The 26,866-nt window shown below is 47.3% G+C and overlaps 2 protein-coding genes across 3 annotated transcripts in view; one reads left to right on the top strand and one right to left on the bottom strand.

Moving 5' to 3' along the window:
- The first annotated feature begins 996 nt into the window (after positions 1-996).
- CTRL (chymotrypsin-like) lies at positions 997-3,159 on the top strand. The gene is made up of 7 exons (XM_010583604.1): positions 997-1,048; positions 1,203-1,306; positions 1,501-1,580; positions 1,847-1,928; positions 2,032-2,212; positions 2,672-2,805; positions 2,998-3,159. The coding sequence occupies exons 1-7, from the start codon at positions 997-999 to the stop codon at positions 3,157-3,159; spliced, it is 795 nt and encodes a 264-aa protein (XP_010581906.1).
- Positions 3,160-9,825: 6,666 nt separating this feature from the next.
- PSKH1 (protein serine kinase H1) overlaps positions 9,826-26,866 on the bottom strand; it is a 36,187-nt gene continuing 19,146 nt past the window's right edge. For both annotated transcript variants that reach the window (XM_010583592.1, XM_010583584.1), the window contains exon 4: positions 9,826-12,325. In XM_010583592.1, coding sequence (XP_010581894.1) covers positions 12,008-12,325 — 318 coding nt within the window. In that variant the 3' untranslated portion in view covers positions 9,826-12,007. The remainder of the gene's footprint in view (positions 12,326-26,866) is intronic.

The raw sequence follows: 26,866 nt of genomic DNA, 5'->3' as shown, positions 1-26,866 counted from the left end.
TGGATCCTGCTGTCCTTGCCTGGCACTACTGCCAGAAATAAAGGCCTGAGCTCTGCAATCACTCACCAGCGTCCAGGCTCTGTTCCCCAGTGGGTCAGGGCAGGGATCAGGGCATGTGGGTGGCACAGAGAGGGGGGGGGGGGATCCATCCCCGTGCTCAGCACCAGCCCAGGAATGGCTCCCGGCATCACCCAGGGACATAGGGGATGATGGACACACTACGTACCCCGTGTGTCCAGGATGGAGAGAACCATACTATTCCCCAGCATGTACCCCTGGGGTGAGGGGTCAGGCAGCTGCAGTAGAGTGGGGGGATGCTCAGGTGGAGGGCTCAGCCTCAGCTCACGGAGGTGCCCACTGTCCTCCCTGGGGCTCGTGGTGTGCTCACCACACTGGCCACAGCTCCTGACTGCTTGGGAAGATGCCTGCCCTCCCCATCTGCTCCAGCTGGCTCTGGGACACGCTCACCTGCACCAGGGCCATGGTTCAAGGGGTGGCCCTGGGCCCTGGGAATGTCCAGCTGGGACCAGTGTCGTCCCTGGTGTTGTCCCAGGCCAGGACTTCATGGCCACACGGGAAAACAGCTCTGGTGCCAACAGCTCTGAAACAGGCCTGGGGGCAGGGTGACCTCCCGCGCTCCAGGCACTGGCACCCATCCCAGCACATCCAGCCCCACTGCTACCCCAGCTGTGTGCCCACAAGCAGCCCCCTGTGCCCCCATCACAGCCCTGGGGTACCCTCCAGCTCCACAGGCTGCAGCGAGAGCTGACACAACTCATTACAGCGATAGCCCAAGCACCCCAGGGTGCCTTTTTGGCAGCACATTCCCATGTACCTGCTTGCGTGGGGCAAGGTAGGTGCCAGGTTTGGCCCGTCACCGCTGCCTGCAGCTGGCAGAAGGCAGCAGGGGGACCTTGCCCTGCCTAGCTACAAGCCATGCAGCTCCTGGCTGCTATAAAGCTCGTAGCCCTGGGGGCAGAGCCACGTCCTCCCAGGATGGCATTTCTGTGTGCAGTTGCCTGCCTGGCCCTTGCCAGCACTGTCTCAGGTAAGCGCTGCCCCTGAGTGCAGGGAGGTCCTCAGAGTGCAGCAGGACCGGGGCACCCTGGGGACGGTGACACAGAGCCACCTGCACCGGCAGCCCCTGGGTGCAAGCCTTGAGCTTTTGGGGTCACCCTTGTGCCCCTCTGCCTCTCCCACAGGCTGCGGGGTGCCTGCCATCAGCCCCTCAGTGCACTACAGTGAGAGGATCATCAACGGGCAGAACGCGGTGCCCGGCTCTTGGCCCTGGCAGGTGTCCCTGCAGGTATGGCACAATCCCGCTCCCTGGCCAGTGGCAGCGACAGTGCCCTAAGCACTGCGGTGGCACGGCATGGCAAGCTGGGCACTGGGGCTGGGAATCGGGCAGGCACCAAGGGGACCCACGACACTCTCTGCCTATCCCCAGCTTCGGTGTGGGCTCAGCCTGCCCAGCCCCAGCTCTTCCTCCCTCTTCCTCAGACCCGCTCCGGATCCCACTTCTGTGGCGGCTCCTTGATCAACGAGAACTGGGTCGTCACGGCTGCCCACTGCGAATTCAAGTGAGGAGCAATGCCCCGCCAGCCCACGCTGGCGCCACCCAGCAAGAGCAGGGGGTCGGGGCACGCTGGGCATTGCCAAGCAGCACTTGAGACAGCCCCAAAGGCCAGTACCCGAGGAGCTGAGCAGTCTGGGGCTCCCTCCCTGGCTGTCCCCATGGTGACTTCCCTTGGGGACACACTGCATCATGCCCACAACAGCCCCCAGTGCTGCTCCCACCCCGGGTGCTGGCTGCCACACATCCCCCTGACTCCCTTACCTCTCGCAGCCCATACTCCCATGTTGTCGTCCTCGGGCAGTATGACCGCAACTCCAACACAGAGTCCACTCAAGTGAAGACCGTGGTCAGGGTAAGCCAGGCTGACGTGGCCACGGTCCTGCGACGGGGCTGCAGCTCTGCACCGCGGCTGCTCGAGGAGGGCAGGGATGAAACGCTACGCTATTTCTCGGCAGGCTATCACGAACCCCAGCTGGAACCCCTACACGCTCAACAACGACATCACCCTGCTGAAGCTCTCCTCGCCCGCCCAGCTGGGACGCCGTGTGTCCCCCGTGTGCCTCCCCCCCGCCAACCTGGCTCTGCCCACCAACCTCCAGTGCGTCACCACCGGCTGGGGACGCACCAACACCAACTGTACGTGCGCCACAGCCTCAGGGAGGGCTGCGGGCAGCCGCTGTCCTTCCTGGGGGCTCTGCAGGGTCCCAGGGTGCACCGGGGGGCGGGGAGCGACACCTCACGTGCACGTGGGGAGGGTTGGGCAGTTGAGTCACCCCGTCTGGGCACGTACAAGTGTGCGCACGCATGTGTTGGTGCAAGCATGGATGCAAGTGTGTGCTCAGGAGGTGGATGGGTGCAAACCCCGGGGATAACTGTGCACAGGCACAAGCTTGCACTTGCTCAGGGCTGCTTGCACGAGACAATCTCGCCCCAGGGAAGAAGGGGTACTTTGGCACAGAGGGGGAAGGTGCTTTGCATGGCAGCACCCATATTTGGGAGCACCAGCAGGAGCTTGCCCAGGGTGCCTGTGCACTCCCAAAGGTCCCAGGAGACCGGCCAACACCAGGGTGATGTAATGATGCTTCTTTCCCCTAGCCCAAGCCTTGGCAGTGCGCCTGCAGCAGGTAACCGTGCCCTTGATCTCCCGGAACCAGTGCATGCAGTACTGGGGCAACCGGATTAGCAGCTCCATGCTCTGTGCCGGCGGGGTCGGTGCCTCCTCCTGCCAGGTAAGGAGCCGAGCTCCACTGCACCACAGGGAGGGTGGAGAAGGAGGAGGACACATAGGGGTCTTGCATCTATGGAGCCAGAGATTTAAGCTATAGGCCCTGGCCGTGTCCAGGGGATCAGCTGGCTGGCGTGGCAGGGACCAGTTTGGAGCACATGCCAGGACCACTAAGCAGGAGGCATCTTCTCCGCAGGGTGACTCTGGTGGACCTCTGGTATACCAGAACGGGAACGTCTGGACCTTGATCGGCATTGTCTCCTGGGGAAACAGCAACTGCAACGTCCGTGTGCCGGCCATCTACACCCGCGTAAGCCAGTTCCGAAACTGGATCGACTATGTTGTTGCTCAGGGATAAAGCCAGTGCTGGAGGGATCCCTTGGCTGGGTGCTGCTGCCGGCATGGGGAGCTTGGTAGAGCTGGCAAGGGGCTGAGCTGGAAGTGAGGCACCCCACCTCATAATAAAGTGTCAGCATTTGCTTGTGCCAAGCGCTGCCTCTGGCTCCTTTTCTCTCACCATGCAGACCAGGGTGGAAGGCACATGGGGGAAGCCTGGTGCACCCTGTGGTTGGGTGCTCCTCTCCTGAATCCCAGCACCTGCCAGAGCTGGAGCTCGGTGCCCAGCTGGGACCCGCTGGGGAGGTACAGAAGGCAGCACATGATGCTCAGACAGAGCGGAGAGCTGAGCTTCAGCTCAAGGACTGCTTCAGGGGGTCTTCAAGCACATAGATCTACACCCTGGCACCAGCCCAGGGACCACCACAGCGTTGAGGGTGGGTGATGTTACCTCTAATGGCCTTGCCACCAACCCAGGGGCGAGGTCTCCAGCACCAGCTGGTCCCACCAGCATTGGCTCCTCCAGGAAAGGGGTTGTGGGACTCACCAGGCTCGGCACAAGCAAGCACTTCTTGGCTTGTGATGGGAAGGTGGGTGCACAGGATCTTAAAAGATCACTGCCTGCAATTTAAAGCTTTAACTTGTGTAACAGCCTGGGAACACAGAGCTGAAAGGAAGAAATGCCAACGGCAGCTCCAGCTCTTGGGGAATGGGGCAGCTGGAGAACAGCACGCTGCTTCACACATGCAGATTTGCCAGGTAACAGAGTGGGAAACTCAAGGCCATACCAAAGGAAAATCTGAAGGTGAAAAAATTCAAGGCCAGGCAACAGGTTTTCAGAAGAAAGCAGTGTTTTCACCCAAACAGGTTCTTGAGACAATGGGAGGGGCAAAAAAAAAAAAAAAAAAAAAAAAAATCTTGTGTTCACACATGGTCAATGAATTAAAACCTGCCTCCTGGCACCTCCAAATAGAGCTGCTCATAAGGACACCGTGGAGAGAAGCAGGATCAGACTGTCCCAACATGAGGTGTGGGGTTTTTTTTCATTACCCATGATGTGAATGTGATATAAAACCTTTGCTGTGTGAATCATAGCCCCCAAAATGTTGTAATCACTCTTTATCAAGTAGTCACAGAGAAAGCTCAATGCTACACAGAGACGTACCCATGGGAAGGGTAATAGATAATGAGTGGAAGGTAAAGACAAATAGTCTGGCCTATATGCTTGATTTTTAAAAAAAAAAAAAAAAAAAAAAAAAAGCTGCTCGAATACAGCCCAGGGCTGATAAGTTTTAGTTTGGTTGGATAAAATTTAGCTTCATTTAGTGGTCTGCTCTGCAGAGAACAAGAGCAACTGGAGCAAACTTACAGCAGGGAACTGGGGCTTGCAGAGAAACCTGTGAAGCTGCTGGCTCAGACTCTTTTGCCTTGCAAAGCCTCACCTGGGACATAGGGAAGAAGGGCACTGGGGCTGAGCTCCTTGCAAACCTCCCCTAAGGCTGGCGGTAGCAGCTGCACTTGGGACACACCGGTCCCACGGGTCTGCCGTGACATTTAGAGCGTGCTTTCACTCCATGGTACCTGAAATAAGACCCATCCCATGAAAGCAGAACACTCTGGTTTTGGCTTTAGTTAGCTCCTAAATGACCTTAAAGATACTTGAACATCAGAGATGTGGGGATGGGCCGTATGGGCAGAAGAAACTGGTGGCCACACAGAGCTTCAAACAGGAATTGATCAACCGCAGCACTATGGGTCGCTTGCTCTGTGTGTTCAGGTCACTGTCATCCCTGCCACTCCTGGGACAGGGTCCCTTGCCCCTGAAAAATCACCTCCCTTCCAGGAGAAGGTGATTCAAAAGGGGTATGCATTTTTCACTTGATATTACACATTTTCCTGTACACCCATAAAAGCTGCTTAGAGTGAAACCAAGAGGTGACGAGTTGCTGTGGGCAAACCAGGGTATTTCTCTAGCCCTGTTTGCCGCCTCACAGCCAAAGAAAAGCGAACAAAGTGTCCCAAAGTGCCTGTTCAGCCTCCAAACCCTGCCTTCCAGCAAGAGGCTGAGTGCCCGACTCAGCCCTGCAAGAGGTCTCCCTCAGGCAGCTCCTGGCCTGGCAGCTGTGTTAAAGAAACCAGCAAACTCTTTTACGGGCACTTCAGTACTTCCTTGCTGTGCTCTAAGAACATGTTAGAGGGGTGAGCAGCTCCTGTCTTTTGATGCATCCTTCACAGCCTGGAAAGCTGGTCATCCCGTGGGTGATCCAAGAGCCAGAAGTAACGACAGCAGAGCAATGGGGTACACAGAATACATTTACATGTTTAGCAGACTGAATACACAAAATAAATAATTCTGTACACTCTAATCGTAACATTACAGACTAATTACAATGGTTCAGACCTCATCCTACAGGACAGTCCTTAGTGTAAAGACAGGACTCAAAAGGCAAGTCACAGAACTGGATGCTTCTCAAAACAGCCCCGTTAGGAGACTAATGGGACGCGACCGGAGTTACTTCCAAACTGCTCCAACCAAGCACCGGAAATTTGGCGACCAAAAATAACAGCAACTGCCAGAAGACCTCCGGTCCTGAGAGCTTCCCAGGAGGCGTCTTTCCGTAGCGAAAGGCAACAGGAAAATTCACGGCATCTGGGCGTCCACGCAGGAGCCGCTCATTTCTAACACACCTCATTGGGGCCACAGATCTCTTCCACATTCAGCAAACACAGTGCAATGATATTTGCAACAGCAGCAAGTAGCTTGCCCATCACACACAAGGGATCTACAGTATTACCATGCAGGGGAGGACAGCGGGAGAAGGAAAAACTGTCATCAGGCAGGCAGAGCTCCCTCCACCACAGGGACACCGAGGGTGCAAGGTACCAAGCTCCATGATGCCGTTGCTACTGCGCATCCCTGCTGCTTCACATTTTTTTTTTTTTTTTTTGGCAAATTTCCTGCACAGTAAGGCACAGCTGACATGCAGGCACCTGCCTCCAGAGCACCCAAGAGCTGCGTTATTAATCCAGGCTGAAAGAGGAGACTGAGTGGTCAAAAAAAGCACCAAAAACCTCCCAAGAGTGGTGTAAGTAACTTGGGACTGGGTATCCAGCACCGAGTGGTACAGGCACTTTGTGATATTTTCTGGGACGAAGCTGAGCTGGTGAGAGGCCGGGACGCAACCACCCTCCCTGCAAATCCAAGGGCTCATCTGGAATACACTGCCACCAGAGAACAGTTGGAACTCCTCCAGAGGGTGTGATCCTCCCCGCCTATCTCTGTGTTGCTTTGGTCATTTAGAAAACTAAATTAAGTCAAACAATTGAGATTTTAATCTACCCTGCCTCAAACCCTCCAAATCTTTAGTATCATCACTTAAAATAGGAATATGGACCCATGCAGTCTAATAAGAGGCCTGTAACAACCATGCCCTAGCTGTCCTATGCTGTACAAGACCATCTCTAGCTGAGCCTGCACTGCAGGGTCCTCAAAGGGAGCCTTCTCCCACCTGCAAGACACCATACGGATGCTTTTACCTTGCTCCAGGACTCACTGTGGCTCCAGCAGAGCCAAATCCAGAGTTGCTGCCCAGTAGCTGATTTAACCACAATTCCTATTCCAGTTTGTGCATTACATAAAAGTTGACTATATTAGTACTTCAGCCAAACACCCAGGTAGAAAACAGGATTGAGAAATGGAGCAAGGTATAAGAAAGACTGTACATTACCAGAGCAGAAAACATCTGACCTAAAAGAAGAAAATATCCAAATTCCAAAGAAGTTAAGAGTTTGAGGGCTTATCATTTCCAAAACAAATACGTAACGCAGGCCCTACACTGCAGCTGGTTTCCACATCACTACCGAAGCCAGCAGGTCAGAGCCCTTTTGTCTGGACTTACTCTCATCACAAGGCTATAAAGCTGTCCCTCACGTATGGTTGCATGTTTCCAAGAACAACATGGTCCAGAAACTGGCAGGAGCATCTGGATGCTATTACAGTCTCAGTGTTAAACAGCACAGGCTTGTTCTGGACTGAAGGGAGGGTTCTACCACCACTGGGTTGACATGTTGGTCTTTAGAAGCTTGAGAAGTGTGAGAAGTAAATCAAAGAGGGACATGTAATTGCTGTTTTAGCAAAATGCATAGAAGAATACATTACATACTGAAAAATCTGGATGCAAGTCTGTAGACCACCTAAAGTTGTTTCTGGAAGACCTTTTCACATTCATTTCCCATAACCCTCAAAAAAAAAAAAATCAAGCAATCAACAGGCCATATTCTTTAAAGCCATAATTGTCTCCCCCAGGAGAGCAGCCAAACTCCCAGGACAAAACGATGGGATTGTTTTACACAGCACTGCTAAGTTCCAAAAGACAAACAACCATAATTCCCTTTACTCCATAAAACTGCATTTCCCTGAAACAGAATACTCTGGGAAGCAACACCCTGAGCTGCTCCATTGTGTCTCATGATGGGAGAAAGTCCCAAACCTACCAAGTCCAACCTCAGCATCTTTAGGCTTTGTTTTCTCCTAGTGTCCCCTAAGATGTCTCCCCAAGGCAGGGTGCTGGTGAGCATCTCCTTAAGACACGGCAGGGTTTACTGCACATGTCTTTTCCCCAGCATTCAGCACCCTTTCCAGAGGCTACATGTGGACTCATGCTCATCCCTGTGTGGGCTAAAATGCTGTTCTTCGGCATCAGTATAGGAGAAAACGGTGCCACACTGGGAAGGTTGCTGAACATCTAGGACTGCAGGTTGTGGTCCAAGACCATCATTCAGCACACCAAACCCAGATTCCTCTTTGTAAGAGCATCTCACCCTGAAACAGTGGGAACGCAACTAGAAGAGGGCTGTACTTGGACAAGGACACACTACAGTTTGCCACTAGGTGTCATTCCATCTTCATTTTCATTGCATGAACAAAAGTACGGAAAACAAAAGCACTCCTCGACTTGCACCCCAGCTAACATAGAGACTGCAACTCAGCAATGGTCTGGAACGTGTTTTGTTACCTGCGTTCTCCCAGCTAATTCAGTACCAGAGGAAGTCTTCCAAAAAACCCTGTGAGCCAAATTAAGAGTCACCATTAAAAGCCAAAGCAGAAGATTTAAAAATTGAAACGGAAGAGCAGAAAAAACATTTCAGAGATTTTAGCTTCTAAAATCCCCAAACAAGACACTCCTGAAAAGCGTAAACTCCTGAGACTTAAGATAACTGAGATGCACCAGAAGAGAGACAATCGAGATAATTCACAGTGAAGAGCTTCTTAGAGGACTGATTGAAGGCACCTGAACTACAGCTCAAAATCACAGCACTTTGCCTGTCCACACCCCACCCCTACACCAGACCCAGCTGAAAATGTGCCACAATTGCAAGGATAAAAGCACCCAAGGAATTGTTCTTAAGATGGACCTTGCAACATAGCATTTGGACCATCACAGTTTTCCAGACAGAGTGAAAACAGAAAGATCAGCAAGGACTTCAAGGGACACCTGGACACAGCTCCACTCCTCTCCCCTCTGCCCACACATGTTATTGTCTGGGTATAAGAGTTCCTGCAAATACTGAATTTAGAAAAAGAAGAGGGATTGAGCCAAGAGCGTTCTAATCAAATGATGGAAGGAAAGCCCGTAAAGATTTTCTCCATGTTTACATTGATTTTTCCATGCAAACAAGAAAACATTGCATTTGTGAAGAGAATTAGAGTTCTTTTTCTGGAAAAGCCAAAGCCCCTTATGGGATGGACTTGGTCCTCTTTGGCGCAATTCCCTAGTAGTGGGATGCCTGAGGACCACAAGCATCTCCATACAAAGAGGCAGGTTGCAGCTATCCAGTATTGCTCATGTATGTGAAGGATCTTCCGTTCTGCCAATTCACCTCCCAGTCGTAGTGTATCATCACAGAAAACCGATACTGTCAGGAACCTATATAGCAACATCTTGCTTCCCAAAACATATTCCACCCTAAACTCACTATGACCAATATTGCTCTTAACTTTTCCTGGTGAAAACCCAATTGCTGAAAAGAGCAACAAAGCAAAAATTGTCACACATGAGAAGATTCTTGTTCTGCTTTGTGAAGGTGAAGAAACAAGCCTGGTCAGACCAGAGCTCAACATCTTGACCTCCTCTCCGCTTCCATTTATCTCCCATGAGGGAAAGCATGAAGGAACAGCATGGGTAGACATCTGCACAACGCCTGTGCATTTTGATGGTCGAGTGGTTAAAGGGAAGGGTCTCAGGTTCTAGAGGTCTTGGCTCAGTTCATCAGTTTGACCTCCTTGCATAGGCAAAATACCTATTTTAAGGATAAACATGCAAGGTAATCTGGGGAGGGCCACAAAAGCACCCAGGAGGTAAAAGAAATCGCAGTGCCTGGGTGTGATGCTCCGAATATGCAGAATACTCTTATGAGTAACGGCTCAAAATCAGAAGCCCTCTGAGAGAGCATCCTGCCATCTCTTAATGTACAGGGTAAGAACAATTTTCCAGCTGATACTTGTCTTAAGAGTGGTTGCTGCTTTTGGAGAGCTGTTTGCAATAATATGAGGGGCACTGAATTCTTTATGAAGCAAAATGTGACAAGCTGCCTGTTGTGTCAGAAATCAGAAATTACATCTAGTTTATAGTTCATGGTAACGAACCAGGGAAAACTACATGAGAAGGTAAAGGAAGCTGAAGAAACCTTTTTTTTTTTTGCAGTCCACAGAGTTGAAAAAAAGCCCAATTTTTGGTAATCCTGTGGTATCCGTTAATGCTGATGGAAGAAAGACTGTGTGTGATATGGTAGGATGGCCACTCAGAGAAAGGGCAGCCTGCAAAGGATCCAGAGTTTTCAAAATGATATGCAAAACCATGCAAAGGATTTAGAATTCACCCCTGCTACACATACTGGCTGTCCTCAGGTTTCCTCCAGCCTATTCCCCATCGCACGCTTGGGCACACAGAGCTGTGTTCAGTGGTTATGGCCCATCCCAGCTTTGAGGTGGGAAGCACATCCCTAGAAATTCCCTTTTTTTTTTCCTTAGCACAGAAAACTCAGTCTTCTCCCACCAAAGCTGTGCTGCTTTGCTGCTTGCTGACCAAGAGGGGCTGCAGCCAGTGGAGTTAGAGCTCCCTGGAGATGTGAATGACCACTTAAAACCTTGCTGACACTAAAACACAGCAGCACAGACATCAATCTTGGGCAGAAAGGCCATGCTCGCCCACCCCTTGAACTTGCATAGCCTGCACCTCCAGCCCAGAGCTAAGCAAGCACTTCCCAAGCGTACAGCATGAAGCAAACCGTATGGCTTTGTATGAAAAGCTTCAAAAACCAGCATTCATCTTCACTGCAGATCTTGTCTCTGCTATCACAAGAAGTCGAATTCACCCTGAGACCGTGCCAACAGCCCCGCTCTGCTGTTCTGACTAGTTTGGAAGATATCTCAGCAGGCTTGCACAAAGCTCAGTTCTACAGCACCCATCTTCCCCAAGACGTCCCTTCACAAGAGGCCCCCACATCACCCACATCACATCCAGTACAAGGAAACCTGAAAGGCAGCTTTTTCCTGTTGGATTTAAGTCACACCTAACAGCTCTAAGGTGTTTGTGCAACATCTCCAGTGATAATCACTGCTGACACTCCAGGATCAGACCTCCACTACTCAAGCCCCTACCCTTATGCTATGGAGCCATTTGTGGCCATCCCAACAGCTCCCACCACCACTTCACTGTCCCAGAGAAGGGATGGCAGTATTGGGGCAGAACAGGCATGCAAAGCAGGAAAGCCCCCAAAAATCTGCAGACAGGGAGCAATACCTGGAACCACCAAAGTTTTGTTAAAGTGACATGGTCAGTAACACTACTCTGAAGGGTGCAAGACGTGAACAGGTCACAGACATGACAGGGCCATATCACAGCAAGAACAACAAACCCTGCATGGTAGGCACTGCTCTTGCTGCAAATAGGGGAAGGATAATTCAAGGGGGACAGCAAGGAACCCCCCCAAAAAACTAAAGATATCTTTTGCGTACTGTGAAGCTCCTGCAGGACAATGATCCTCTTCCCACCCCTCCATCAGGAGCGCCCACCCAGTCCGGATCAAAGGAACTCAGACTCCAGCTCTGGGCTCGCAACACTTCAGCCTGGTTGCCAATTTGCATGGCAGCTCTCGTACAGCTTGAGTAAACCCTTGTCGTCATCAGGCGGATGGCAGCCCTTGGGGGAAACCTCGCAGCTTCCTAGCCGTCATGGAAAACTGCTGTCTGGCATCTCTTTGGCGAGGAGCTGGTGGGCAGCACGCCAGTGAATCAGAGCTATCCTACTTCCATCTGCATGTGACTCATACCAGCTTCACTGCAAAGGCACCACAGAGTGACTAAACCAGCTCAAAATTTGTGTATACATAATTTTTAAATACATATACACACCCACTCATGTATGTGCATACACATACGTGCATGTACATACACATAAAGTGATTTCTTTTTTCATATGCAAGTGACAGAAACTTAACACTTTGGTATTAATAAATAACTATGAACAACCAAGCTCCTGGGCTACAGAAAAAGCTTTTCTCCCCACGTGGCTCCTTAATTTGTGTATTACTTGAGGCTCTGAGCTGTGCTCTGAGCCCACAAGGGCTCCCCCATTTCCTGAATGAGTCCCTGTGGCACAGCTTGCAGAGTGGGATGGCCACCACGAGGTTCCCTTTCCTCTGCACAGGGCGGGGGACACCTCCTCATGGATGAGGGGGACACCTGGAGGGAGGGAGGGAGGGAGGAACCTGGATGTTTCTCACTGAGTGAGTGCGCAGCAAAGGGTACTGCACAGCTACACTGCAGAGAAGACATTTGGAAAGACACCTGGCAGGTCCCAGCCCAGTGCTCAGCCAGTGTACTGCTGCTGGTAGCGCAGGTTGAGCTCTCGCAGCTCCCGTTCCCGAACCCGCCGTGATTTGTTGGATTTGGTGGAGCGGCTGGAACGGGTGGACTGTGCGGACTTGGTGCTCTGGCAGCGGGAAGATGCCCTCTTGAGAAGGTTTTGCGAGATGGAACGGTGCAGGTTCTTCATGGAGGAAGAGGCTGCCATGCTGACCACCCACGGGTGCTTCAGGGCCTGAAGGGCTGTCATCCTGTCGCTGGGGTCCACCGTGAGTAGACGATCGATGAAATCCTTGGCCAGGTTGGACACACTGGGCCAGGGCTGAAATACAAAAGAGATGATTAGAATGAGACATCCTGGCATAGCTTTGCTGATTAATTCCTCCCATCCCCAAAAGGTGCTTTGGGGCATTCTGCTGCTTCCATTCTCTCATCCTCAAATCTTCCGAGTTGTAACCAACAGTATCTGCCTGAGGAGAATGAGGCACAATTACTTCAAGAGACTGTTAGGGGGAGAGGCTGAATTAGTGGGAAATGCCTATACGTACATAAGTGTGGCACGGATCCCTCCAGCAGCTGGGCTCAGACACTCAGCCTGCCCAGTAGCTGACCCTGGATCCCAGTCTTCCCAGCTGCTAGCACCTAGGCACAGCAAGCCCCAAGGCTGCAGACCCTACTCCAGTTGTGGCACAGACCCCCATGGACCCCTTGCACATGCCGTCTGTTCGGCAACTGGCCCTGGATCTTCACTCCTTCCAGGTGCCTCACCCCTGCAGACACCTATAAACGCGTGTGCACACGCACAAGCGGTCTCAGTCAACCCCCAGCCTCAACTGTCTCTCCAGCAGCTGGCTGGGACTTCCCTGGTCCCTCTGGTCCTGTACTTGCTCCAGTTGCTGCACCACAGACAGACAGGGGCTCCCAGACCTACGTCCTGCTCCAACTGCTGGCCCTGAGGCCTCCCATCTCATCTCCTCACGTCATCTTCCAAAATCATACAACTATTACAAAAAGAACAGTGACTGTATCCCACTGAACACCCTTCTCAATCCAAGCCCTTTGTATCTGATGAAGCCGTTACTGCTTGAATGTGAGCCGTATTGCTCAGAGTGCACAGATCCTGACACCAGACCCCTGGTTCTCTTCTAAGCCTTCATCTTAAGGTGCACATCTAGCGAGCAAGCACTGATCTCTGCATCAATCCTGAAACCAAGACTAAGGAGATTTTTCTGCCATGGTACTCAGTCTCACTCCCACTTGGAAACATAGGAGATGTTGCTACTGGTCAACCCTGGAACAGCCAACTCAGCCTGGCTGGAAACAAGCCCATAAAACATTCTAACAATATATAAATGTCAGATATAAGGAATTTTCAGGAATGCTTACCAAGGAAAGAAGAAGGAAATTTTTTACAAAATACTAGTTTTACCAAGTCCAAAATAATTAATTAGTCCTATAATAAATGCCTCCTATATCCCCCAGTACACCAAAGTATAGCCATAACAACTTATGAGACACATACCTACAGCCATGCATGCTGGAATTGTTTCATTTCTGACAAAATACCATATTTGCACTAACGTGAGAAGTGAGAACACTTCCTTTAGCACAATGTGAAGGTTGGGCTGTGGACAAAGCTAGGAAGAAAACTGTGGCAAAATCCACTGTAAGAGTGGAGAAGGCATATGGCTAGCATAAAAAACCCAAGTGTCAAATGGACCCAGGTAACAGCAGGTTTCTGCAATCACTGGGTATTGTGTGGGTCTCACCCCTCCTGAAACCACCAATACTGAATTTTTCAAGTACGTGGAGAACACATCCCGAGCTGCATTAAAAAAAGCCTGAGCAGATTCATGCAATGAAGTAAAGATTTCAACACAATAATTAAGGTCAGGTACAAACACATATGTGTAACTGAGCAGAAACAGCATGTGTGGTTAAAAAAGAAAAAGGCTGCTATTTTGTGTCGTTCATTCCTATCTTCGTTTGATGAGGAAGAAAAGAACCCAGCTATTTCAAAATCCGGGGTCCACCAACTGTACAGTCAGATATAATGCCCTTTTCTTGTGTAAAAGGACTAAAAAAGGTATGTCCTGATTTTTTCGAGGTCTGCAATTTATTGCTACTGAAAGCAATTTTCTCTTTCAAAAGACTCAAAGGCACCGGCAAGAGGGCTAATCCACAGGAGGATTTTATAATGAAAGCCAGGATGCTCTGAGAGTTACTGCACTGCTCCTGGCCCCGGAGCAGGGACAGTCAGTGGCATGGCCAGGAAAGATGAACTCACGCTCTAGCAAAGGAACCGGCTGCTAGGATGATCAGGGTACAGAAAGTCTTATTTCACAAGCAATGACTAAAATGGTCTGGCTTTCTCAGCTTAGCTACAGTTAGATATATGATCACTGTCACTAACTATGCAAGAGAAGAGATTGAAAATTATATGAACTACCTGATGTAAAGAAAACACCGGTACATGAATAAAAACCTAAAAATGTTCCTGAACATACTCAGGATAGAAATGGAAATACTTAGACGCAGAGTGCTCAGGAAGGAAGCACAGCCTTTGCCTGTGGATCAGACACCACTTCTGTGCTTTGAAACTATGTCCAAAATCCACTCCCCTCCACGTTTCAAGAACAAAATCAGTTACAAAAATTTCTTAAAATTCAAGCTTTTCTGTCTACCGCTTTCAAATATAATTAGTTTGTCATGACCTGCCTTAAATAACTTTTTCTTAGCTGATGAAATGCATCTTGACAATTAATGGTAAGAAAATAACAGGCGCTTGTTAGAACAGAATAAGGACAATCTTTGATCAAAGACTTAAGGTGTTTGTTTATAAAGAGGATAAATAAAATAGCAAAAAAACATTTCAAATGTAGCAAAAGCCACTATAAAGGTTACAACTGCAATGGAACATACTGGTCTGTTTCGCAGAACTATGGACCCTTCGAAGAGCTCAGTCTTTATGCTGTTTATAACAACAGAACCAAAAAGCCAAATCTGCCTCTGCCACAGGGAGATATAAATCGCATTTCAAGCCCATAGATTTGCTACCAGATTTTTGGATAAGGTGCTTTCTTTGTTAAAAAAACAGCAAAGGGAATCAACTTGCAGGGTTTAATCTTTATTGGCATAATCTTCGGTAATACCAGGGTCATACCATACGTGAATTGGCAGGTCAACACATCACATTCCTTTTAAACTCCAGACCTCCAGTTACAGATGACCTTTGGGTTCTCTCTTCCATAGATGGACAGATCCAAATGAAACCCAGCAACAAGAGGTTTTGCCTCCACTTTTATCAAAACTATTTTCCGTAGGTTTTTTTCGGACGCTTTTGAGTTATCAGCTATTCATACAGTTAAATCACAAATTCATCATTACCTGTCTATAACCCATTAGCTTCCAATCACTTCTTTCTTTGTCCTCCTCCTCCTAGCAGACAGAGAGCTCACCCCATTCCTTCATAGAGGAGTCATCTTCCACTCTCCAAATAATGCTAACGAGAGGTCTAAGCTAACAATACATCTATCCAATTTACCAACTTTAACTCAATATTAAATGCTGGTGACAATTCTACTCTCCTTGCAACAATAACTTTTTAAGAACTCTTTATTACCATCTTCATAACTGTTACAAGCAATTGAGATGACTTAGATACCTTGAAACAGCTTTTGTCCTACTCAAATGGAGAAAACATATTCACACAACTCCAACCTTATTGTTCCTCCTGGGGTATGTCTTCCCGTCTACCTAAAATCTTTTACCTTTCTCAATATTGTCCCTCACCAAGATACAATCATGCGGGATCTTCATCCTCTCTTTTTTACCTAAATCCAAACAGATGCAAGAGATGCACTCAAATGAAAAATACTTGAGGACTGACACAACAATACTTTTCTTGGAAATACATCTTCAGGCCATGCAGGAAAGCATTACTTCCTCTTGCAGATGTTAGTGACTGCACAGATCTGGAACTTGAGGCAACCTGAGAGCTATTTTGCCATTCAGATGCATTTCAAACTTCAGTGAACCAATGGCTGCCCAACACAGAGCAGGAGATTCTGGCGGGTGAAACAAGCCTCTAAACACCAGGAACAATATTACTTCAACCATTTCAAGTCATACTAAAAGATGGCAAATGTGATAATTTAGAATTTGAAGAAATCCATGAAGAACATACCAGTCTGAAGACCTAGAAACTGTGAATACATAACCAGCCTAAGCCTTGAGAGGCCCGTGTATTGCACCAGTCCAGTTTAGTGAAACCTGAAGAAGAATTAACTCCAAACAAAAGCAAATTGGATTTCTTATTATTCCAATTACTCTAGTTTCACCACAAATGGTGAATATGGAGTACTTGCAATTAAATTTTTCTTCTGGTCAGCAAACACAAATCAGTTTATTGATCTGTTTATGCAGCCAGAGGTTTCATTTGCTGTACCATACACCTCTGGTTTTATTTCACCGAAGCCTTTTCTTTAAAAATAGGTAAGGCTACATTCTACTGAAGCACTGAGTGGAATGAATTTAGCAGTTTTCAACCCCAGTCCCTGGAGAAGTGTATCCACTCTCCAGAATCCTTGCATCAGTTGGCAAAACAGCAGTTTTAATTTAGCAAAACCCAAGGAACCCTCCTGATTAACACTGCAAGGCAGCAGCAGGAGTTTGTGTAAGAGCTGAGGAAGGTCAACAATGGTGTGTTTGGGGAACACCAAGAAGGACATGAGTGCAGGACACAAGGTGCACTCACAAAACAAGACTGAAGCAATCTAGAGGAGATTCTGCCCTTCTGCTTCTCTGAGGAGAAACAGAATGGCTTGGAAGAAAAATGCTCCCATCCAGTGGCCATGAAACATTGCATCAGGTAAATCCCATCAGATAGCATTGCCTTTAATCTCATTACTGCAGTGACAAATTTCCAAATTTCTCTCTTTTCTGGCACAAAAATGTCACAAAAATGAAGAGAAGCCACTGATACTTGTTCACCTTGCACCGTTGTTCCTCTATGAACTGATTTCAAATGTACTGCAGTTTGAGTATAATTTCTGTGCCACTCCCTCTGTTAGACTGCATTCCTCCAGAAGGGAAAGGTACTACAGTAGTTCTGGTGTCTTTCTACATATTGTAAAAAAAGGTAAATAGCCATATTCTGAGCAGAATCTCAGCCCTCAGCAGTACTTGCTGAATGCCAGCAGAGACCTCCTACAGCTGACCAGCTTTTCAAACAGCTGTAATCAAGTCCTCTGGGATAGCTGGTGCAGCATCCGTTTCACAAATCTCATTTCTCACAAGACAAACATTGGATACAGACTATTTTAACACTGGAGACTGTTGGCCCTTATGTTGGAGGACTGAATATCCTCTGGAAAGTAATGTCTGTAACTCTAGAATTTAGCAGAGTGGCTAAAAACATGACCCAGCAGAATTAAAAAAAAAAGTGGGAGGGAGCAGAAGAGCTGCAGTAAGTAAATCTGAATAGCTCAACCTAATGCAGAAATAACGAGGGTCCCTGCAACAACCAAAGGAAACAACAGCACATCTTTACTCTTGTACATCTTTACAGGCTCAGCAGAACATGAAGGAAGATGTCTTGCCATCAATTTACTCTCCTTTATCTAATCATCAAGAAGCACTGGTGAAGGCTTACCAGGTCATGCTTACAAGACAACAGCTCTAAGGTGCTCTCCCCTCTGTTCACCAGGCAGGAGCAGGACTGCCAGGCTTCTGAGATGAGAAGAGGTGAGATGCAGTAACGCTTAGTACTACTGTAAGCTGTAAAGGATCCTTAAATTAAAACAAAACTTAAAAACCCCACCAAAACTACATCCTACCTACTAACTAGCACAAACCTTTGGGTATGCGGAGATCCTTAGGAGGCAGGAAAGACTGCTGAACCTTCTCTAGTGACTGTGAGGATCTTTGAAACAGAAAAACTGCAGTTAGTAACTCACAACCTTTGAGATGAGCTGTGCAGTCACCCATTCCTCACTTCTATCTTTCATGCAGACTTACCCTATTCAACAACCAAATCCAAGAGGTTAAGAGGCCTCTCAGGAAGAGAAGGGTGATGGGCTGTAAAGATGTATTTGGGCATCATATATTTAATAACTGCAGTTATTGGCAAAATTCCCTTCTCGCCAGAGTGCCTGTCCCCTTGCATTGCTCCAGGCTCAGACGACACCTTTCAGCACCCTGCACCTTCACAGATAACCTAGAGGAGGACCACAGGGTCACTCTGATGCTCAAACTCCAAAGTCTCATCATGCTTTCATTGCCCAGTGAAACCATGAGTGAAGTCTGAAATGGCAACCAGGCGAACTTCAGACAGACCCATTTCTTACAGGTGACATGCTTGAGCCCAACTACAGCGTTCTCCAAGGTAACAGCAACTCCTCCCTGGCCATCCAAGAGGTCTCCTTGACTCCACAGGCACAGCACTCGCTGCACAGGCCTACACAGACACACTGAAGCTCCTTGACATTTTTCCTAGAGACTATCCTGGTTTCAGCTGGGATGTAGTTAACTGTCTTCCTAGTAGCTGGTACAGTGCTATGTTTTGAGTTCAGTATGTGAAGAATGTTGATAACACTGATGTTTTCAGTTGTTGCTCAGTAGTGTTTAGACTATAGTCAAGGATTTTTCAGCTTCTCATGCCCAGCCAGGGCACCTGACCCAAACTGGCCAACAGTGTATTCCATACCATGGGACGTCCCATCTAGTTTAGGAACTGGGAAGTGGTGGGGCAGGGAATCGCCGCTCAGGGACTGGCTGGGTGTTGGTCGGTGGGTGGTGAGCAATTGCCCTGCGCGTCATTTGTACATTCCAATCCTTTTATTACTACTGTTGTCATTTTATTAGTGTTATCATTATCATTATTAGTTTCTTCTTTTCTGTTCTATTAAATCGTTCTTATCTCAACCCAGGAGTTTTACTTCTTTTCCTGATTTTCTCCCCCATCCCCCTGGATGGGGGGAGTGAGTGAGCAGCTGCGTGGTGCTTAGTTGCTGGCTGGGGTTAAACCACGACAGAGACATAAAGCTGCAGAGGGACCTTCTGGTTAGTCCTGTGCAAATAAAAGAAGAACCAGCCATCTGACTTCCAGGCTTTGCTTTTAGTCTTGACAGTACCCACTGAAGGAGAAATATATATCGATTTTCTGATTCCTACCCAAGTTATGTGTTGTTTTCAGGAGAACGGACATGAGCTATAAAGATGATGTTATGGAGAAGGTAACCGACATCCAGAACCGCAAAGGCCTATATCTCCCTTGCCAGTCGATCTTTACAAAAACATGAAGCACAAAGCATGTTATCACAGCTGCAAAAGATCACTCTTAGGTCAAAATTCTGTATCCCAGTCCCACTGATTCCTAGGATGAGTCTGATCAAGCACTGGAGAAGCCTCAAAGCACCAGGGAGGCTGAGAAACCCTACAGCAGCACACGGGTTCCTGCCAGGTTCACCTACAGAAAACCGTCAGACAGCTACTTTGAAGTTTTACAAGACAAAAAAGATTTCTTGGGAATGAGCCTGCCCCAACAGACAGACTGGGTTGAACACGTCCACTTGGTCAGTGGGACTGCCTTCATATGGTGCCCTTATCGCTGTTAACAGCAACACTCCATGTCACAGAAGATGAGCACGCCATTTGTGTTGTTCATTCCCATTTTGATGCTGCACTCTCCATCACACCAGCACAGATGGTTTGGTTTGTGCAACCAAATTGAGCCAAATCAGGGAGCTTCTGTTAATTTTTCTGCTGGGGTTTTCAGCCACTGTTCCTTGGCATGATTCACTGGATGGCTGCAGAAGCAGCTACATCAGCCCAAGTGAGCGACTGGCACAGAGTCCAGAATTAGAAGCACTTCAACCAAGTACAAAACCTGTGCCACAGTCTGTCTTAGAGCCTTAATGACAAAGGGAGAAACTCCTGCAGTGGAGATTTGTAGCTCTGGCCCCTCAGGAACAACAGCTCCTGCTTCCAAGGTGTGCCAGCACTTCCTACAAAAGCATCTCCTTAACTTCTAAGCTGCATTGGCACATCGCCAATCTGCAACTTCAGCCCTGCTAGATAATAAACTCGGGGGAAAGCAGCCTTGTTTACAATGCCTTAAAGAGCTCTCAAGTATGCTATGTTTTATTCAGACTTAGGCTCCGAGTCTAGAGGAGGAGGAGGAAAAGCAAGAGATCCTCCTCTGAGTGTCACTTAGGCTAGGTGATTGCATGTAGTGCTAGGCCCTCTGTGATTAAATCCCATCACCACCCCTGCTTGTTATTCACATCAGCATAAAAGCTATTGAGAAGCCGTCCACGCTGGCATGAGGGGAACAAACAACACGTTGTTCTCTGGTTTGAACAACCAACCCACCTCTTTCACTTACTGCTGAAGCGAGCACGAACCTGGCATACATCACCAAGAGCTCCCAACACGTGTGTCTGAAATAAAACACTGACCTCTGTTATCAACGTGAGCCTTCTCATCTAACTAAACTAAATCTAAGTGGGGGTGGGAGCCAGCACTCCATAGGCAGAGCAGCTTTCAGGGCTGATTTTAGATAGCAGAGCAGAGTCCCTGAATTTTACTCTGCCTGTGATGGGAGCACACGCTGCTGTCAAGTGGTCACCAAAACCTGCACTGCAAACAAGCTAACAAGACAACTGCTTCATGCTGGCTTCTGACTTGTTTTTACCTTAAAATACATGGGGAAGATGTTTCTGATCCATTTTCCTGTCAGACACTAGTTCTTTGAAATATTTCTATTATATTCAGGTTTCAAAGTTACTTTTCGCCCCCCCTAAGTATTTTTTTTAAATCAGATTTTGGAAGTCTCTAGATTTTAGCAGTGCATATTCCACAAGATACACACTCGCACCCCTATGAGGACAGGCCATGCAGATACCATTCTTGAAGAAGTTGCAAAGACCACCCCTGACCTGGGCAGGCAGAATTTTTAATATAAAGGAGTTTGTTCAGGATGTCCTGATGCATGTAATTAACAAGCCCTTCTTGCCCTGCAGAACCTATGCAGGAAGCAAGGCTCACAACAGCTGCTTTCCATCCTATAAATGCACTTGGCCATACCACCGCTCAGAATTGTGTACGTGTCTCTATATATGTCTCCACTCTGTGTTCACCGACTGCTGCTGTTTGCAGTCCCATTGAAGACATCTGGACCATTAAAAACCATGAACAAGAAAGTCAATCTGGACACAGATGGCACCCAGGTATCACAAATATGAACAACAACGCCTTCCCACCCCCCACCCCCCTCAAAAATGACTCAATCTAACACATATGTATGGTGCTGGAGGCAGGGCACATCCCTCCATCTTCTATCATTTTTTGGAGTAGCTGTGTTTTAAAATTCAGATGTCTGTTGTGGTAGACAAGTGACATGCTGTTAGCTTTTAAAAATAAATTAATCAAAGGTCCTCCTTTGCACTACATCTTTCATACAAGAGCAGTGTCCATTTCATGAGGCACCGGACATTGCTGTAGAAGTCTTGGCAAAATAGGTATTAATGTGGTATTGGGCAAGGACCTGATTCGGACATCACAGGCTGATGGTTTTAGGAGTTTTCACATTAACATAGCTGTTTTGTCTACTTTAGGAGGTTCCCGCTTGATTTCAGAAAACTTTCTGTTTGGAGTGTCAACTCCAAAGGAGCAGGCTGGGGACAGCAACTATGAGACGTAACGTGCTGAACCAGCCTAGGATTGCGCCAAGGTTCCAGTCCCAAGGCTTGCACAGCCCCGGGCATCATTCAGCCCACAAGCAGTTGCAAAGAGGAGGTGATGAAAACCAACCAGTTCAAAAGGGCCGGAACAAAAAGTTTCCAATGAAAAGATGTAATGTGCTAAAGTCTGTGCAGGACAGATTCCCAAGCATTCAGCATTAATTTGTTGATGTGGGGACGAGGACTAAAGGAAGGATGAAAGAGGAAAATACAACAGCCCTTTAATAATCCACAGCATTATAAGTATGCACAGCCATCTGGTGCTGTGAACTTCTATAACCCAGCTTTTCAAATGGAAATAGCCAGCCGATTTTCCCTGTACAAGCACTGAGTATTCAGCTAGAATCACAAAGTTACAGCAGCTACAAAAAAAAAATAAACACAAAGGTTTTCTCTACAGCCAGGGATAGTGCTTCTAACTGTAATGCCCAGGGAAATAACTGGTATGTTAAAATGGGGTAATACCACATTTTAGCTTGGATCGCTTCACATCCATCTCTTAAAAATGTGTCAGCAAGTTACAGTTAGACATAGGGGACTTTAACCACTACCCTGAGTGAAGAATTGTATATTGAAAAATCTCAAGGTCAAGAGACCTGGACTCAGAAGAATACAGGTGAAAAGATGAGATCATCAAGTACAGACTGCTGGAGACTGCCATCAAAAAGGCAAGCAGGGGAAAGAGTCAGAAATTTCCTAAGGTATTGCTATAGCACCAGTTCACAACAGTATTTGCAGTAACTAAACTGGGAAATACCTTTTCCAATCTGTTCGTAACATCTGGGTATCCTGACATCTTCAGTGCTTTTATTCTCAAAAAGAAAACTCAAATTTGATCTGAATGATGTTCTCTCATTCTGAATTACTATCTTAAGAGATGTATCAGGTGAGAACTGGAACTGAAGCTAATACACGTTTCTACGTACCAATTCAGAGTAACAGTTTAACTAAGAAATGGTGGTCCCTGATAGGGAGGAAAAATCTTCCCCAGGGAAAAGGAAGATCTTTTATCATGCCGATTAGTGCAGCAGGGAGGGGGGATGAACAGATAAGCCAAAGATAACCTTCCACACACATCCCCCCTCCTGCAGGCTTCAAGCTGTTGATGCACAAGCCCTGGGTGCTTACAAGAGAACAAACAAGGGGGAGTAAATCCTAAGACAGTCTTAGCTGCTAGTCCAACCATGCCCTGGCTCCCCGGCTGTCGGCAGAGCACGGAGGCTCCTTTAACCTCCTCAAGTCCAAGCACCAAATGCAGCATGCAGATGAGAAGCTGTGCTGAAAACATCAGCAGTGCCCAGGCTCCAGCAGAAGAGCAGCACCTGCCCCGCTGCCTAGCTTGCCTTTCCTTTCTTCCTTACAGTCACTCTTTCCATTTTAATCAGAATCCAACCCAGGCATGGGTCAGAGGAGGTGAAATGCCCCTTCTTCTGTTCAAGCATTTCCTGAAAGTCCAGGTTTAGGTTTCTAAGCGCTTCCCAAGTTAGGCCAGTATGGCCCAATCTAATGACACTCCTGTTTCTCTCCCAGAAAGCAGTTTTGGGTAGGGAAGGTGGATATAAATTATTGCCACTTTGAAAATTTTAAAGTGCACAGAACATCAGGAGACACTAAAGTAGGTTTGCTTGTTTATCACAGTTCAATCCTGGATGACTGGTTTACAGTTGTCTTTCCTGGAACTACTTGGGACGTTTTTGTTAGAATCCAGAGCAGGACAATTGTTCTGGATCCCACTCCGCCACGTTTCTCCTTATTATCTTGTCAGTCTCTTTGAACATCCAAACTGCTGAACAACAAAGTATGTCATTGAAACCACACCAAACTGCATATCCACAAGAAGGAAAAATTAAAGTAGCAAGGACAACTCAAACATCCCTAGCTTACACATAACTAGTTCCGCAGCTATAATCTTACACCAATGTGTTTGGGTTTTTTTCCTGTTATATCTTACCCTGTTCTTTCCCACACTGGTTTTTTGCTTTTGTTTTTGTTTTCAAAAATGAGATCAGAAGTTTTCAGTTTGCTATGTGGAATCATACTAACTACTGTCGAGCCTGGCCATCCCCCAGTTCAAGAAGGATGTGGAGAAGATCCAGGTAAGGGCTGCCAAGATGGCATGGGGTCTGTGGTACATGGCCTCCAAGAAGTGGTGGAAGGAGCTGGCCTTGTTCAGTCTGGCAAAGAGAAGTCTGAGAGCAATCTAATAGCAGATTACACTTATTTGAAAATAGTTACAAGGATTACAGAGCCACACAGCAGGTCCAAACAATACAAGGGACAACAGGGAGAAGCTGCACCTTGGAAGGTTCCTATCAGGAAATACCAGGGGAAGGGTGGTGCAGCCCTGGAAAAGGTCACCAGGGAGGTGGGGGATCTCCATCCTTGAAGCCTTTTAAGACTCAGGAAGACAAAGTCACAGCCAACATGATCTAGTATTGGCAACAGTCCCATCTCAAACTGAATGGGATTAGAGACCTCCAAACCTTTCTTGTAACCAAGGTTTCTATGATTCTAGTGCTTCTCCTCCCTGTCCCCAGCCAGTACTGTCATCTCCCCTCCATGGCAGCAGCACATCCCTCCTTCCTATACACACCACTGCCCAGGCTCCATCCCACATGCTTAAGAGGGTCAAGTGTGCCACAAATGGTTCAGAAATAAACACGTGCTGATCAGCTCTCTGGATAAATTTGGACTGATATTTAATTACCTTTCCTGCAGCAAGGATGTGAATTTAGTTCTCTCTCCTACAGAGCCACTGACTTTTATAAAATTCACAGAAACTTCAGGCCTTTGAATTCTCCACATTGCTCAAATTGGGCTGAAACTGACCTTAGCAGTTAAATAGTATAGTTCCACAAACTTTGCTTCCTTAGGAAATCAGGGTAAAACCAGGGCTGCAATGGACATTCAGGGACCATCCAATCCATCCCATGGTTCCCCAAAGGATCCACTGCAGATGCATCATTCCTGACAGATTACTGCCTAACTTGTTCTTCAAGACAGCTTCAGCAATCCTCTGGGTAAATTTTAAGGAGCAGGAGATACTCGTGTTGTAAAAGGTCTAATGTGAATCTTTCTAAATGCAATTTAAGGCTCCTGTTTGACATAATCTGGAAAAGAAATTATTCTTTTTCCTCTTTGAAGCAGCATATTTGCAAACTGCCAGGACAACACCTTCTTTAGGCCAAACAGCCAAAATGTTTCAATCTTCTGGAGACTGTGGTTTTTTGACTCATGATTGTTTTTGTTGATCTTCTGTCAAGTCTCTCTGCTGGCCCTGCGGTGTTTTTGAAGTCCGCTGCCCAGAAGTGTCAGAGCTTCAGCTTGGCATGCTGCATCAGCCACTAAATGCAGCAGCATTATACCACACGCAGCCTCTCTTTCTGTTCATACGCCTCAGTACGTTCGTCTTTTTCCACAAGCGTGATATTACTGTCTCACATAATAATTTGTGATTCATAGACAGATCCTTTTCTGAGAAGCCAACACCTCCTTATCTTCTGGTCTTCACCTATTTTTGTGCACTAACTTACTCTTATTTTTAAAAAAATTTGCACCTGCTATTGAATTGCTCAAATTTGTTAGGGCCATCTGGAATTAAATGCACTTTGCAGCCCTTCCAATTCAATGTCATCTGCAAATATAATGAACATACCCTTCCTTCCCTCAGCTGGGTTGGCCAATAAACCCCCAAATACCACTGGACCTTTGGCAATTTCTAGAGAACCACAGTCACTACATATTCTACTTTGTTGATGAGCCACTGGTAAGTAAATGCCAAGTTAACAAACTAGGTTTGGGGAAATAAAAGATTTGGTCCCCACGCTCTCCCTGCTTCACCTGTGACAGATTTTGAAAGTGCCGTACAGCAGAATCTGCCTGCTGGCTTCTGTCCCCAGAAAGACTGGAGAACATTATTTTCCTAGCCTGTAGGCAAAGGAGCTTTGCTCAGCTTGAAGGGCAGACAAGGACAAAATGATTTGTAGCAGTAAGTGGAGAAGCACAGTTTTTCCTAGAGCCAAACCCCCTCTCCCACGTACTCCTCGCCCATCGACACAGAAGATACCAGCTGATGCAGAGGACACATGAGGCAATACTGCTTGCCCAAAGCCAGGGAGAGGAGAAGGCTCCCCACTTTCAGAAGGGGAACACTTCAAATCCCACCTCTCCTTTGCCTGCAGACATAGGTAATTCACCATCTCTGTTTGTTAAGAACGGTTATTGCACTTACTCATTGGATTTACCCATATTGACTATTTGGGAGCTCCATGAGCCTGGCACACATTCAGCACACACAGAAGGTTTCCAAAGCAAGGCTATCAAGTGCTACAGTGCATTTCCAAACAGGGATTTTTCAGAGACCATGGAACACTTTCCTGAAATAGCAAAAAGATCCCTCCAATGTCAGATCTATCCTTGCCAAGCCCCTGTGCCAAACACTGGAGGTACAAGAACTCCTACGAATTTTGGAAAATGAGTATTCCATGAAATGATTTTACATTCTCATCCAAGAGCCGAGCTAGTTTTCCTTAATTTTGCACTATCAGCCTCTTGAGCAAAACGGTAGCTTAAGAATGCCACCAAGAATTCCTGAAGCTTGTAGAGCTAAAAGCAAATGAAAAAACATATGAAGGACTAAGTGGAAAGAGATAAGAAACTGTAACTCACATATTCCTATCAGCATCTGATATAACAGTATATAAAGTCTTTTGAGTCATCCCAGCTATAACAAGAAACCTTTCTTATGTTTGAGCTACATAACCGTTCTCAAAATGATCAGACTGCAAAAGAATCCCTTAGAAATTATTCTTCAGACATGGACAAAGATAGGAAACATGCAAATATTTTCCTTTTCAGACAGCTCAATTCTACCTTTTGTTAGATACGAAATCAAACTCTTCAGTTAATCACTCAAAGTGCCTGAAAGGCTGGGTGCATTTGAAGCATAGGGTGTGTCGTGCTGATGGAAGTTCATGAGCTATAGACACACAGCTAGGCATACGTCCACACCAGCAGTTAGGTGTACGCTGCATTAACAGTGGGTATCTCTTAATAGCCACCACCAGAACGTTCTGCCTCTCCTCAACTTGTCTGTGTGGCTCCCATTTCACCAATCAACA

This window comes from Haliaeetus leucocephalus, unplaced genomic scaffold (genome assembly GCF_000737465.1).
Source record: "Haliaeetus leucocephalus isolate CR32 unplaced genomic scaffold, Haliaeetus_leucocephalus-4.0 Scaffold92, whole genome shotgun sequence".
Classification (NCBI taxonomy): Eukaryota; Metazoa; Chordata; class Aves; order Accipitriformes; family Accipitridae; genus Haliaeetus; species Haliaeetus leucocephalus.
The sequence above is the reverse complement of the archived record's forward strand: the minus strand, read 5'-3'. Positions and strand labels throughout refer to the sequence as shown.